At 35.8% G+C, this 16,130-nt stretch overlaps 2 protein-coding genes across 2 annotated transcripts; both read right to left on the bottom strand.

The window, feature by feature from the left end:
• Positions 1-1,766: 1,766 nt before the first annotated feature.
• On the bottom strand, positions 1,767-2,573 carry LOC124398387 (claudin-like protein ZF-A89). Its single transcript, XM_046868540.1, has one exon. It carries the CDS (start codon positions 2,518-2,520, stop codon positions 1,888-1,890), a length of 633 nt encoding a protein of 210 aa, XP_046724496.1. The 5' UTR covers positions 2,521-2,573; the 3' UTR covers positions 1,767-1,887.
• Positions 2,574-3,939: 1,366 nt separating this feature from the next.
• LOC124398389 (claudin-4-like) lies at positions 3,940-7,608 on the bottom strand. Its single transcript, XM_046868542.1, has 2 exons — positions 7,011-7,608; positions 3,940-4,690 (listed from the first exon to the last, which is right to left on the bottom strand). Exons 1-2 carry the CDS (start codon positions 7,489-7,491, stop codon positions 4,041-4,043), a joined length of 1,131 nt encoding a protein of 376 aa, XP_046724498.1. The 5' UTR covers positions 7,492-7,608; the 3' UTR covers positions 3,940-4,040.
• Positions 7,609-16,130: the final 8,522 nt, after the last annotated feature.

The following is a 16,130-nucleotide window of genomic DNA, read 5'->3' as shown; positions in this document are numbered from 1 at the left end:
ACAAATTAGAAAACATAACCAATCCTAAAAACAAAATAATAAATGCAAACCAAAATAACAAATCCAAAAACAAATTAACAAATCCGAAAACAAATTAACAAATCAAAAAACAAATGAACAAATCCGAAAACATAAGTCAATAGTTTGACAATACTTACCGATCATTGGACGAGACACCTGTCATTCACCTGTATATCTTGAATGACATGTGTCTTGACCAATGATTTGTAAGTTTCCATTCACAAACTATACCTCCCTTTTCCTGTTTGTCTGACTTGTGTTTTTGAATGTTATTTTGTTTTTGCATTTGTTATTTTGTTTTCGGATTTGTTAACGTGCTTTGCACTTCTCAGCCACCGTAGTAGTGTAGCAATTTCCCTACTCACTAATCCAGTTCAACTGCAGTTTTTAAAGTGTAGATACCACTTTCAGCATTCTGGCAGAGAAGTTTAAAAAATGTGCAGGACTCCAGTCGTCCTGGTTAGAACTGTGAAACTGTTGCTTTTGTTGCAATTAAAAAAATGTATGGATTTAAACATGAATTGCACATGAACATCTTCAATTTTGTGGCCTACCCTACGGTTTGCTATCAGTTGAACACTGTTAATGGTTGAACATGATTTTATTAAGTTTTGAAAGGTGAGAGGTAGCTCAGTAGTTAAGATGTTGGACTTCAACAAAAGGTCAAAAATTCAAATCCCAGCACCACTGAGTTTCCACTGCTGGGCCCTTAAGCAAGGCCCTTAGCCCTTAACTCAGTTGTAGAATGTTTGCCAAATGCCATAAATGTAAATGAAATATGTGGATAATTCAGTTTGACTACATCTTGCTACCATCAGCTAAACAAACCCAACAAGCACAAAAGAGACAGCCAAGTAATCACTAACCGCTATGCAGTTTTTAAAGACAAACACTTAACACATTCTTTATACTTGAAATTGAGTAATATTTTATATACACAGCTGAAAGAGCAATTCATTCCACAAAACCTTGTAGCTAGTTTTCCTGCTTAGCAAGAGGAAACAGTGTATTCATTGATTCTAATTAGCAGACAGCCATGTACAGATAAGTCATTTGTTTTGCAACATTTTTTACTTCATCCATTTCTTTTACTTTTTGCATTTAACAAATATGGTTGATACAGGACAAAAGAATTGAACTGCACTTTGGTCTTAATTTCATTAAAATAAGTGAGTCTAAACATTAAAAACCTAATCATACCTCCAAATGTCTTGATTTTTTTTTTAACAGTAGTTTGTTTGAGAATGAGTCATGAACAGCAAAAGTTGTTTGCTACAACTGATAATCGTGTGGATTTAAACAAGATATTTTGAATTGTGTGCAAAAGTTTAGTCTGTTGTGGGTAGAGAGATTTTTTTTTTTTTTTTAAAAAGACACCAATATCATTTTACAATAAGTATTCCAAAAGGTCACAAGTCAATTTATTTTTGTTTGAGTGCAGAGGTGGTTTTGGTTTCAAAGTCTGCCCAACTCAATAGTGCAGCTTGTTTAACAGAATCAGATAAAAAAAAAAAAAAATTAAAATAAAACCACCCACAGGTACAGTTTGCATAGTGTATAAGGAATGTGGCTTGTATTTGTGCTTCCATGGAACAGCCTGGATTTATTTTAAGTGACTTCCCCTTTGACAGAACCCTGGATCCTAAACTTTCGTCAATATTAATTGGTCACAACAAAAACAAGTGTGCTAATGTAACCAATGGCAAGTTTATCATGAATTTAAAAGCCCAGTAAAAACACGAAAGAATGTTGCATAAAAACCTGTTTATTTAGTAAAAATTTAAGTTAAAAAAAAATAAATTCATTAAACACCACAATAGTCACTCAACAGATTCACAGTCAATAAGGTAAAGCGTTGGGTAGCCTTTACACATAGTTGCCACCGTTTGTGTTTGCCCTCGGTGCGGTGTACTTGGCCGAATAACCTCGATATTCGTTTTTCGGACACTGGCAGCAGAAAAGCGCGCCCCCGAGAAGCAGCAGCCCGGCAGCGCCCCAGCCAATGAACAACGACGCGCCGAGCTCGCGCTTCTGCGCGTCCGCCAGTGTGGGGTTGTAGAAATCCATGATGACTGTGTGAGCCGACCAGCACACAGGAATCAAGCACAGAACACCACCCACTAGGAAGAACACGCCAGCCGCCACGGACACGCGCGCCTTGGTGGGTTCGTCCTCGATGCAGTTCGTGCACTTTCCCCCGGCGACCGCAAGCAGGAGACCGAACAGCGTCAGCAGGATGGCGATGACTACGAGTGCGCGCGCGGCCTGCAGGTCCTGCGGCAGAGCCAGCATGGAGTCGTAGACCTTGCACTGCATCTGGCCTGTGCTCTGCATCACGCAATTCATCCACAGGCCCTCCCAGAAGGTCTGCGCGGTCACGATGTTCTGCCCGATGAACGCAGTTACTCGCCACATGGGAAGAGCACAGATGACGATTTCACCAATCAAGCCGAGAAACGCCAGAGTTAAACCCAGAACTTGTAGACCTGAAGCAGCCATTGTTTCTTTTCTTTGTCACTGGTTCACAAAATACAACGCTTCACAAACGCCTGCTTAGACGTGCTCTGTGGGTCCTTTTTGTACGCATCATAATCACGCAGTGCAATCACACAAGCGCTTATTCATTACGACTAATTGTACCACGTGACTGCACTCAGCCCTTACCAATTAAAGACGCATGCGCACAACTATCCAAAAGCACACATTTTGTGCAGTGTTTGACATTTTATTAGTAAAACATAAAAGGTCCAGAAGTACTATGAAGTTTCAACCTTGATCCTAAAGTACCTGTCTTGTGTTCCTTCTTTATCACACTTCAACTTAGGAAGCGCTGCTATTTATCTAGTTTGAAATCAGGTGTGTTGGGAGAAGGGAAAACATCAAATTTTATAGAGAGTAAGTGCTTACAGACAAGATTTGGAGATCTGTGCCAAGGCAATGGAGTAGGTTATTGTCCAAATGATAAAGCAGGACAAATATAGCAATAATTCACTTTGATGTTTGTAGGCCAGCTTTGTGAGTTATTTTGCCTGAGAATGCAGTTGTGATTTAAATCCATCCATCTATTTTTTGTTGATAAAATAAATGAGCAAAAAATAAAAAAAAATTATATATATATATATATATATATATATATATATGTGTGTGTGTGTGTGTTCAGGAACTGATTTATCCTATAGTTAAAGTCAGTGTGAATCTGGAGCCTATTTCAAGGTGCTGAAAGTGGAAATCAAGAGCACAATACACACATTCACACACTTTTTAAAATCTTGAGGAAGTTTTAAATTACAAATCACTTCGCAACATAAAGTTTTTGGCAGATGGGAGGAAACCAGAGATCCCACATGGATACAGGGACAACATGTAAAACAATTTTAGGTTATCATATTTCATTCTTGAAAAACTGGCACTGCTATATGTTGTGAAACTTTATGCAGCAATTCAATTTTAATCATTTTATTACTTCATGACACCACAATTTATACAAGCAAATTATAGCAGACTTAATCACTAGAATTTACATTTGAATATTTGAGCCTTGTTATTTTCTAAGATCAACTGCCTACAGTTTAACAAAAAGATGTTAATATCCTAATATCCTTCCAAAACATTTCAGTCACTAAAAAGTTACACTTGTCAAAAAACAACATTATCTATATCTCTAGGTCAAAGTATTATTCTATTCTATAAGTCTTTTTTTTTTTTTTTTGTAATCCTAGGGGAGCTGCTAAATAGACATTTTGCTGTTTCACAGACTTTTAATTATGAAATGTTAAATGAACAAGATTTTCAATCAGTGAAATGTTATGTACAGTTTTGTTCACATTCATGTCATTGATTTATTTATTAAAACAACATCAATCTAATTATAGTTGAAATTTTACAGTCATCTAATTGGGAAATACACTAAATTTGATCTCAAAAGAATAGAAATACATGACTTTCCTGGAGACATAGTTAGCACAGTTGATGAATCCACTTTTGTTGTAGAGTTCCCATGGAAACATGTGCCATGTCGCTCAAACATAATTCATACCTGGGGACAATAATCTAGTAGGGACATATTTGGTTGCTGGGTATGAATGGTTCTCCTTTGGAGGGCAATTCCAGCATAGCAGTCCTCCCCCCAGCAGCTGTAGAGCTGCAGATCCCCAGCCAATATACAGAGAAGCTCCTAACTCTCGACGCTGGGCTTCTAACACCAGGGGGTTGTAGAAGTCCCTGATGAGGGTCTGGGCAGACCAACTCACAGGTATTAAGATGAGAAAGGCAGCGATGAGGAAGATCACCCCTGAGACTATGCAGGCTTTTGCTTTTGCTGCTTTGTCCTCCGTGCAGTTGGTACACTTTCCACCAATCACAGCCATTAGCACACCGAAAATGCCTACAATGATGGAGATGATAACCATAGCTCGAGCCGCCTGAAGGTCTTGAGGAAGAGCCAGTAGGGAGTCGTAGACTTTACACTGCATCTGTCCAGTACTTTGAACCACACAGTTCATCCATAACCCCTCCCAGATGATTTGCGCAGTGACAATGTTCGCTCCAATGAAAGCTGTCACTCTCCACATAGGCAGAGCGCAGGTGATGATTGTTCCGAGCCATCCTATCAGGGACAGCATAACACCCAGTATTTGGAGACCTTGGGATACCATTGTTGAAGTATGTTCTTCAGTCAGAGCTTTCTTAGTGTAGTTTTAGAGAATGAATCTGTTTGTGGTAGTATCACACTGTTTTTATACCTTGTATTTAAAGGGTGTGGTTCTTAAGCACATTCAAAGAAAATAATACGCAGTTATTTGACACCTATCCTCAGTTCCATCCATTGTCCAGAAAGTCCATGTAGCTCTACAACCTTAGCAACCCCTAGCAGACTCTAAAAAACATCCAAACATTCAAATAACATTATATAACAGCCAATAATTTGTACACATATAGTATTTGCATGGAATTACCTGCTCTTACTTTAACAGTTTAGAATTTTTTAAACTTAATCTCCAGCTACTGCATTTGTAGCTTCCGGGGACGAGGAGCATGATAAAGACTTACAATTAAATTCCTAAACTGACATAAAAACATAAAACCAATGTATACAAAATTCACTAAACATAAGGCCACTGCTGAGTTCCATCGATATGCATTTATGCAGAACACACAGGCCTGTAGGGGCTTGTATACCACAATACTGGCTTCTGAATATTACTGTAATGATTCAGTGGTGGAAAGCTGGATAAGGTTCAAAAATAAAGTCGAGGTTTTGATGGTCAGTTCTTAAATATACATCTTATGTTATGAACATTTAAATAAACTGGTTCTTTGTTCTTTCCCAGTGCAGGAAACTGTGTGTAAATTCAGGTAGCCCCTTTTAATTGACTAATAATTGATAACATTTTTTGTTTGTAGCCTTTTAAATCAAGCCTTGATAGACTTGCAGTGAACGTTTAGCCATGTTGAAAATGCAGCCAAAAAGACAGTTTGTCTGTGGTTTTTTTTTTGTTCTGTGCATTTAAAGTGACTGATTGATTAGTGGCTTGGTTAAATTAATGCATTGGGTTGTTTTGTTGTTTGTTTGTTTCATTCACTGATTGTCTTGTATGTTGGTTAGTTTGGTGAATGATTGACAGATTCTCTGATTGGTTGATTTGTTGGCTGCATGTTAGATTGATTAAGTTATTGATTACCCATAAAATGTATTTGGACATTTTATGTTTATGTTTATGTGACATTCGATATAAATAAATTGGTTTTTATTTTAGATTTGTGTTGGAGAAAATTATAAATGCACTTTAAACAAAAATATAAAAGGTTAGGGTAATGTTTGTGTTTAATCCTTTGCCATCTGTATTGTATTTGTCCTTATTTATAAATGCTTATGTATTTATAATTCACAGTCTACTAGATTACATGATTTACCCTTCAAAAGCAATACTCATTTCGATTAAACCTATTGAACTACTGTTGACAGCTTTAACTACAAATAATTAGGTCCCTTTTTCTTTTTGAGCACATTTTAATCATTACACCTGCATGATATGATGATATAAAAGATTAATTGTGTAGTTCATGTTACAGTGTAATTATTTTTCTGTGTCTTTGTGTGTTGTATGAAAACATCAACCATGTCCAAGAAATCAAATTCAAGATATGTTGTATTTTTTTGCCAAATCAAAAGTAATACTTATTAACTAACGTGTTTACAGATGATCAAGAGTTTTCTTATTAGTGGCTTTGTAAATAGTTCAAATGCTTTTACCATTGAAAAGGTTTTCTTCCATCTATGCAATTCAACGTAATGTGTTACATGACCTGTAGTGTTCTTCAACTGAGCCACACCTGAACTGGATTGTCAAGGTAAGACAACTCCCTTTGGAAATGTTTTGTTCACAGTAACTGGCTTGAACTCTATAAAAACTCTTGTAAAAACTGCAGCACATTATTAAAATGGATTAATCTTGTTTCAAAGCAAACCAAACCAAAAAGGTCATGTTAAACATTAGTGTTGATTTTATTCTTTTTCCCTGTTTTGATTCCTTAAAAAGAAAACATAAAAAGAAGTATTCTGTACAAAACATTTATTTACAAATCCTCAAATTCCATAAAACATGAGAATGAGGAGGGAAAAAAGTGTTTAAAATATTCAAATGTTACTATTAAAAATATCAAACATCCAATTAAGAAAAACTTTAACAGAACATTATAGAGTAGTTTTCACTGCATCTTGTGAATATATAACAAGAAAAACAACAACAAAAAAAACTAAAGTAAAAATAACTATTACAAATGTCCATAAATTCCTAAGGTTAAGACAATCATTGTTTGATCTTCTTAAACGTAATCCTTGTTGGAGGGGGCAGAGGCCTGGGAGCGAGCAGGAGCGCTGTATTTGGCTGTGTATCCTTTAGATTCATCAGCTGGGCAGTTGGCACACAGCAGAGCTCCTCCGATGATCAGGAGAGCAGAAGCTCCCCAGCCGATGAACAGCGATGCACCCAGTTCCCTCTTCTGTGCCTGGTTGACCAGTGGGTTGTAGAAGTCCCTAATGACGGTTTGGGCAGTCCAGCAAACAGGGATCAGACACAATACCCCTGAGATTATAAAGATCACGCCCGCTGTCACAGCAACCTTTGCCTTGGACTTTTCATCCTCCACACAGTTGGTGCACTTTCCTCCAGCCACTGCCAGTAGGATGCCCAGGATGCCCACCACGATGGAGATGACTGTGAGAGCACGTGCGGCTTGAAGGTCCGAGCTCAGTGCCAGCATGGAGTCGTATACCTTGCATTGCATCTGTCCTGTGCTCTGAACCACACAGTTCATCCATATGCCTTCCCAGCTGATCTGCGATGTGACGATGTTGCTGCCAATGAAAGCCGTGACCCTCCACATAGGCAGAGCGCAGACCACGATAACACCGATCCAGCCAATGAGGCCCAAGGCAGCGCCCAGCATCTGCATACCAGCCGACACCATTTTGCTTTGCTTCTCTTGACTTCTCTTTTTTTGCTGTTCACGCTGGCACTCTGTGGTTTCTTCGCAAGCTTCTGACAAATGTACTGAGAGCAGATACTATAAACGTGTCTAATAGAGGGTGGAGTTTGGGACACAGGCACCACCTCACAACCCGCTCTTCTGGTTTAGCTGTTTCGTCTTGCTCATTGTTTGGATGAGACTGCCCAAAATTTAAATATGACTCACCTGCTAATATCCTACCTACTCTAAACAAATGAACAACATGTAGCCTTGTATAGGCATATCCATTTTTACTGCTTATCTGGATCTTTTTTACATCAGAAACTGTGTGTGAATGAATTGCAAGCATATTGGTTTTGTAATGGTTCAAAGACAAAGCTGTTTTTCAAAGATGTGTTCTCCCAGATGTGTCTATTTAGCCTTTTCTATCAGTTCTGCTTGACAGGAAATCAATGTAACAAATGAACCCAAGGACTGAGTTTTTAGGTGTCTGCCGACATTTCATAAAAGTCACACGCGTATCTAGTTGAGCAAATTACGCTTTGCTATTCTTTTCAACGATTAACAGAAACTTTTTAAAGAACCCTACACATTTCTTTGTCCATAATTGCATTACGGTGCAAAAACCTAGCTAAAGGCCTTTAGGCATTAATAAGCATTGCATATACAAAGGTGTGTCTGTAGTTGCACATTGGTTTTGCAGTTAGTTAATGAAGTGTGCAGTGCAGCTGAACATCCAGAACAGATGTCTATCATGACCCTCCGATATTAGCTTTATCCAATATTAGCTTACTCAAGTTATTGCATTGTTTAATATAGCTTTGGATTTGGAAATGTAAAAGAGTAAGGTTATTTGTGTTTGGCAGAGAGTCAGATTTATAGACTGTCCTCATTTTTATTGTTTTTATAAGACACAAGTATATTGCATGTACAACTACAGAACAACAACAGCAATACCAACCAAAAAAGACTAATGTGAGAATATCATATAAATGTATACATGTTACCTGTTTCAAAAAGTCCCAATGCTTACTGTAATTTTCAACAAATAGAAAAAAGGTTTGAACAAAATAATAACGAAAGCAAAGATTATTCTCAGAAGCTTGCTTGGCTGGTTTAGATGTTGTTCCAAGTCACACATTCAATATTTAGATAAAATATTATTTTACATTAATAATATTTTACATTAATAAAATATTATTAATGTAAAATCTTTCAAATCAGTCCAGAGTACCTCCGTGAACTTTTGCTTTTTGCTAATTTCTCATGTCATGCCTTATAGGGGCAGTAAGGAAATCATGTGAATATTTTTTTTTTTAAAAACAAACCCACTGGAATTGTGAAACAAAATAGACGTAAGCATTCCATGAGAGTGAGTGTTCTTTTTGTCTCTGTGGGAGAGGGACAGGTGCAACAATCCCGAGCACACTCGATCTTGGCGAACCTGTTTTGTGGCAGGTGAACGGTGAAGACCTATGCCTAGGCATGACTAATGGCAAGGTCTAAACAATGATTAAACAGGGACCTGCTTTGTCAATAAGAAACTTTTAGTGGGCGTGGCCTTATGTGTGGCAGCAAAGCAAAGAAAATGCAACAAATAGAATATAACATTGTCTTTTATAGAGTGATTTCTCTAATTAAACTCCAATTAACTCTTATTTGTAAAGTATATAACACTAAAAATGTCACTTATTATAAACAATTCAAATCTTAATGCTTTAGTAAAGAATACCAGACTCTTCAGTACATACTGATATTTACTCATGCTTCTGTGCGTGAGAGACTGGTTCTATTGGTTTCAAAAGAGGAACATATTTATAGGAATATTTGTGGTAGCATTCATTTTTTATTCTTCTTAACAATTGTACTCAGATTGCAGATCATTGCAGCTGAGCTATTGTAGAGTTTCGACTCAAATGGTTCCAATGGCTAGAATTTGAAGACAAATGTGTCCCAACTGTAGAGGTAGCTATGAGGACATAGATGATTGGACATTTATAGTTTTAGAGGGTTTAATTGTTTTATTTTTAATTGTAACCTAAGTCAAATTTATACAGTAAATTTACTCGATTGGGTAAGGCAACAAGCTAGAATGAATAGAGAATTAATCCAAAACACAAATTGCGCAAAAAGAAAGCAAAAACCTACAGGCTGTAAACTAGCCATTAAGAAAAAAAAGGCTGTAGTCCAAATTTGGAATTGTACCATACAATTAATTGTAACCCTTCCTTGTGTGAATTCTATTTATGGGCAGGGATGACACACACCTCCTGCCTAAAAGCTTTTACAGGCTAAGAACACTCTTTAATTGCAATAGTATTCCCTAATGACAGTAGTCTTTTCAGCAAATCACTGTGTTAGTGTTCATGGTGTTGATTTGACCTCCAAACTCCCAAAATCTAAATCCAAACTAACTTCTGTGGAATATGCTAGAAAAACATGTCTGAATCTGTTGAGGTCCCACCTTGCAACTTTCAGGATCTGCTGCTAACAGTGCAAAAATACACCTTCAGTATTCTTATTTGAACGTATATTTAAAGATTCATTAAGTCACATTAGTCACAATTACTCAAGATCCCGGGTCTCTAAATTATAAAAAAAATATATATACTGTTTTATCAAAAGCCAGTCGGTTTTTTGAAGCATGCTATACATTTATGAACAGACTTTTATGAACAGAGATGTGGGTGGAGTGAAATGGTGTTGGAGACTGTCTTTAAAAAATACTTGAACATAGACAAGCTTTCAAACAGGTTTCATCAGCCACTTAATGCACCATTGTGTATTTTATTTTTATCATGCTCTATGTAGTTTACAGGTTATTTGTATTAGTAAGTAATGCCTTTAATAAAATCTAACATTATTGTATTGACTACTAAACTTTTTATTTTAACAATATCTTGGACAAACAGTAACTCAAATAACAACTTGTAGCCTACAGCTTTCTAGTCCTGGCTCTTTAAATTGTCATGAAACCAGTACTACCGCTGTTGCGCAATTACTCAGTCTCCATAAAGTCTTATGGCAGATTTAGAGTTTTTATGCCACTTGCTATAAAAATCCTGTGTCTATGATACCACATGGATTTATGAGTGTTGATTAAAACATCTGTGCTTGTTTTGTTAATGACTTGCATAAGCCTGAGCAACTACACCTGCAGTCTCACGATCAACAACAGATGAAACAGCATTAAGCAACATGTGTTAATTTGTTATAATTTTATTTAATTTATTCATTTTAATTGTTTGATTAAACAAAGTAATGTAAACCAGAAATAAATAAACTGAAGACTAAACATTTTCCTGTTAATATTATTATAATGCATGACAGAACTTAACATAATCTTTGCACATTCATATCTCGAACCATCAGGACATTAAATGTTAGTCGCACAACTCGCGCGCATGCCCGGAAGTGACCATGCAGGAAATGTTTATCAGGCAAGCAGCACGCGCGCTTCACATCCGCGAGCAATTGCATCTGACGTCGAATTTACGGCTCGAGTTTTATGAATCTGCCAATCAGTGAGCTGCATTTCCAAACCGACCAATCACGGCTCATCACTGTGCAACGACCAATCGTGGCTGAGAATCCTTAGTCCTTCGGGTATTTTATTGAGAAGGTCGGCATGAAAAAAGAAAAATGATCATAGCAAAAATAGTAAAATATTTAAAACATTTTGAGGAGAAAAAACCCCACAAAAGCTAACTTGTATTATTTAAGAATGTATATATAGATATTATTCTTTATATATTATTCGTTTTGTTTCGTCATTGGGTTTAATAATTAATAACTTTCCCCCCCCACACAGTGATGTCATATGTTGTAATGCATAATAAGTGTAATGACTACTAGAAATGTTGTGCATGACACCATGCTCTTCAAATCGATTGCAGTTTGAACTGAACTGATTCTATAGAACCTGAAGCTCGGTAGCCATGGCCAGAAACGACTACATAATAAATATACAGGAAGTTTTACTTTAAAAAGCATGCAAATCCACATTCTATATCATGTGTGTAATATCTCATCTCCCCTAATCTCCTCTGATCACCAACTTTCTGTGTTGTCTCTTTTTGCAGATGTTTGATGCAAATCAGAACGACGGTTGGGACGTGTTTGCATGCCATTTTAATCTGTGCTCTGCCTGCATTATGACTTATGTTCCAAAACTCTCACAGCAAGACCTCTAATCAGTGAATGGCATGTTGACAGCTTCTCCTTACTTGCTGTCACATTCATGTGCTCCTTAAAGTCATTTTATTCTTATAACAATTAACTAATCTTCAGCAAGAATGAACAACTGGGCGTTGTCCCAAACTGCATACTACTACTTCTACATAGTGCACACTATCTCTACACACATGTACGTCATTATTGAGGCGTAGGGTTTTGAGATCAATCTGCCGGCCCACATTATGAAATATTCTTCCGAAAATAATTTCAATTGCATTTTTTCTGGATTACGCAACGGTCCAAAGCCTTTTTTTCCTGTACTAGCTAATAAACAGAAATACCCATGACTATTATGAATAGTCAGAAATACTTACTATTTGTCAATAATGATGGATAATATCAATTCTTTTTTTCTTTTTTTTTTCATTTATTTAACCAGAAGCTAGAAGCAATGCAAACAGTGTTTTTGGAATATTTCAAACATAAATGTTTGATGCAACATTTTAAATGATTGCTTAGATTTAAGTCATGATTTAAAAAGACTGCCATAGTTATTGAAGGGAGATCTATTTATAAGCAAAAAGAGCCGACTCTCATAGGTGAGTCAAACCAAATGAACTGACTCAACGAAAAGATCCGGAATTCCATTACTTCGCTTTACTGGGTGACGTAGCAGACTGCAGTCATGTCCTTATTCACAGGTGAAGCACAGGTGGTGTCTGTACAGCACATGGACACTCCCTAATTCAGGAAATAAGTGGATTGGGATGACACACACACACACACACACACACACACACACACACACACACACACACACACACACACACACACACAGTTGTCAAAAGTACATGCATCGTTCACTAAAGTGAGTACAGATGCTAATGTTTTAACAGACTCTGGTAAAGTTTTAAAGTACTTACTACACTTTTTCATTCAAGTTAAAGTAAAGAAGTATGAGTTCTGACATATACTTAAGTGAAAAGTGTCCATTACTACTACATGTTTTAGTGTCATGTTGGTAACTGGACGCCACATCATATTAATATATTAATAAAAAATAATTTCAAATTTTGTTATCTAATAAATGTATACAGGCTGAACAACCACCATATAGAACACAAGCAGAGAAAATATGATGGTTATCAGGTGATCAGTGTCTTATCCACGTTGTTATTAGTTTTGTAGGTTAGCCTATGTCTGAGGTGTTTGAGAGCCAGGAAACGATACAGCAGTGGTGGAATGAAAAAGCCATTCAATGACAACAAATAGGGTAATGGGCTAAAAAAAAAATATTGATAATGTCACCAAATAGATTTAAAGTAACAAGCCTGGTTTAAAAATTTAAGAAGTAGAAAGTACAGACATTTGTGCAAAGAATTAATGAGTGGAAGTAAAAATTTGTCAGAATAATAAATAGTAAAATAAGGTACTGATACCAGAAAAATCTACTTAAGTACAGAAATGAAGTATTTGTATGTTATTACTTCCCATCTCTGCTCACATACAAACACACACACACACACACACACACACACACATATATATATATGTATACACACATATGTGTGTGTGGTTGGGTGTGTGTGTGTGTGTGTGTGTGAGCAAGGAAAGAGAGAAAGGGAAGTTTTTTTATTTATTTCATTTATTCCATTTCATTCTCTTTAAACACCTTCCCGTTTACTGGCCATGATTTGCATTTATGCTCAATTTAAACAGACTACTTTTCAGTCAGAGATGTCATTTGGAGGCATCTATGGAATTATGCCCTAAAGGTCCAAAGATTTACAGATTAATCTGAAATATAGCACAATGATATAAAGCATCCTAGTGAACACAGTATAGAATTTCCTGTAATGCTGTCATTAGGCAGTTTATCATGTGTGTCAACTGTGGAGGTGAAAAATAAAAAACAAACAGATAATTTCACATCAATCAGCTGAAAAAGTAATTTCTATTCTCAACTGAATTGGAAAAATTTGTCCTGCACTGCCGTCTCCTGAATTTTTGGCCTCACAAACACAGACAACTGTACAGTAGCTTTATGTGTAAACCTGTTTGAGGTGACTGTGACAACGCCCTGGTTGCTCTGAATGTGCATGCGCAGACGTGACATTTGAGAAGACAATCTAAGCAAACAGAAACTCGCCAGAGGGTTCAACACGTTGCTCACTGAACAGAAACTACACATGCAGACACACAGACACACACACACACACACACACACACACACACACACACACACACACACACACACACACACACACGCATACACACGCATATACTACATACACTGGCACAAAGAGCTGGAAAGGTATGCTTCGATTTAAATGATGTCATTCACAAATAGAACAACAAAAATACTTTCAGCACAGACCGAAATTGGTCTAAAACCAAAACACATTATAAAAAAAATAATATTATAAAACATAATATTAAATATAAGGTTTTATACCATATACCATATAAATAAATATAAAATATAATATAAATAAATTATTAATAAACATAAATAATAATGTTACTACTACTACAACTACAATGCTACTATTATTATTTTTATTATTATTATTTTCTTATTTTTTAATAATAATAATTATTATTATTAAACTGTTGAGGAATTACAAAAAATGTAGGACGTACTAACTATACACTCTACTGTACCACTTAAAGTGAATAAGTGCGGTTTTTCTACCTATAAAACACTCTCAAATCTTTATATAGAAGAAAGAAATGGAAACTTTTGGGGAAATTCAGCAGCAGCATTGACAAGGTTTGTTCTGTATTAAAAGATAAGTAATGTTGAAACTTGGAGTAGTTTTAGTGATTTATTCATTTCATATGTTCATATTGAAACTTTGCAATAAATGAATAATAATCTGGAAATGAAAAGTTAAACAAATCATTATTCATAATTCTAGCTATAACATACTTTAGAAAATACAAACAGTATAACTTTTAAATATAATTAAAATACTGGCCCAAGTATTGTGCCTTTAAATGGTTCTACTAATGAGCACAGTAATTTTGGCAGCAATGTGTAATCCAGTAATAAAAAAATAATAAATCATAATGCTTTCTCATTCACTTTGCTATTGTGTTGGACCTGCTTTCATTTCCTCCTTGACTTGCCCATAATCAGTAATTAATCGCACAGAATGAACAGTGTAAACAAACGATGCTTTGCATTCTGTCCATCTCAAGATAAATCAAATTTAAGGGGTTTAATGTTATCAAATTTTGTCAATGTTAAATTGTTTATACATACTGTACAAACAAATAGTACAAAATATAAGCAAATAGAGATAAACATTATATATTGGATTTAGATAAGTTTACTACATATGTATTATATGTCTGCATATGTATGCTTTGTTTTTTTAAATACAATACCATAGTACAACAAACTACTTGTAAAGTCGTAAATCATAGGATTGACAGTATATTTCAAGCATAATATTTCTGAACTGCCCATTTACATTCCCATGGCAGCTACTGCAACAATCAGATCCCATGTCTCCTCATTAGACAATCAAAAATACCAACCAAGAACCAACCAATCATCACGATTATAGGCATTTACAGATTCACAAACAAAGTCAAATTACTCTAATAGTGTGGTTATTATGAAAATGTGCACAATAACATTTTGCCTATTTATTGGAGCTTTTTGATATTTTCTACAAAAATCCTGCATATAGTTTGGACTTATTAAGGTTGGACTTATGAATAGAAGTATAAGTTGTATGGTGCAAACAAACAAAAATGGACATCTACAAACAAAAGGAAAATTGATTTAGGATTCTAATATGATACTCCAGAATCTATGCATTTCACTGTTTCACTTAAGTTCATTTGTGCTTGAACAAGGTGTTCTGTTGCATTACTGAAACCCTAAGCCTGCTTCTCCAAAACATACCCATAAACTGTTGTGCATTTACAGTGATATGATTCTTTATAGAGATGATTCATTATACAACCAGTTTTATGGTCGGGCATAAAATGGTTTAATATTTCATACTGGTAGACTAGATTTATATCATATTACATGCATAAAACATAAGACTAATGAGTATGACAGTGATGTTAAAACTACAAAAGCTCAGTCCTAATAATACATTTTAAAGCTCTACATTAGTCATTGTTAATACTGTATGTAGACATAGAATGTAGACAAGATAGAAGAGAGAAATTTCCCCTAAGTCTTGTTTCACACACCTGCCAACACCAATGAGACTAGCTAACCATTAACCATCAGGTAACAAGACAAGCCTTGGCAGTTCATTATCGTGCAGTTTCTTTCAATAAACAAACCATTGTTGAAACTGTGCTATGGGGCCAAGGGATAATTGAAAGATCAGACCTGAGGAAGGCCAACCAATGCCAGAATTGCATCTTATCATCTGATGTCACCACTTAGACTTTTTTTTTCTCTCCTAAGCATCATAAAGGTTACGAAGGGC

This window comes from Silurus meridionalis, chromosome 15, assembly GCF_014805685.1.
Source record: "Silurus meridionalis isolate SWU-2019-XX chromosome 15, ASM1480568v1, whole genome shotgun sequence".
Classification (NCBI taxonomy): domain Eukaryota; kingdom Metazoa; phylum Chordata; class Actinopteri; order Siluriformes; family Siluridae; genus Silurus; species Silurus meridionalis.
This window is presented reverse-complemented; position numbering and strand designations above follow the sequence as displayed.

Coding starts and splice junctions, on each gene's coding strand:
- LOC124398387 (XM_046868540.1), bottom strand. CDS start 2,520: ATGGCTGCTTCAGGTCTACAAGTTCTGGGTTTAACTCTGGCGTTTCTC.
- LOC124398389 (XM_046868542.1), bottom strand. CDS start 7,491: ATGGTGTCGGCTGGTATGCAGATGCTGGGCGCTGCCTTGGGCCTCATT. Junction 4,691..7,010: donor GGCACAGAAGAGGGAACTGG/GTGCATCGCTGT, acceptor CTCTGACTGAAG/AACATACTTCAACAATGGTA.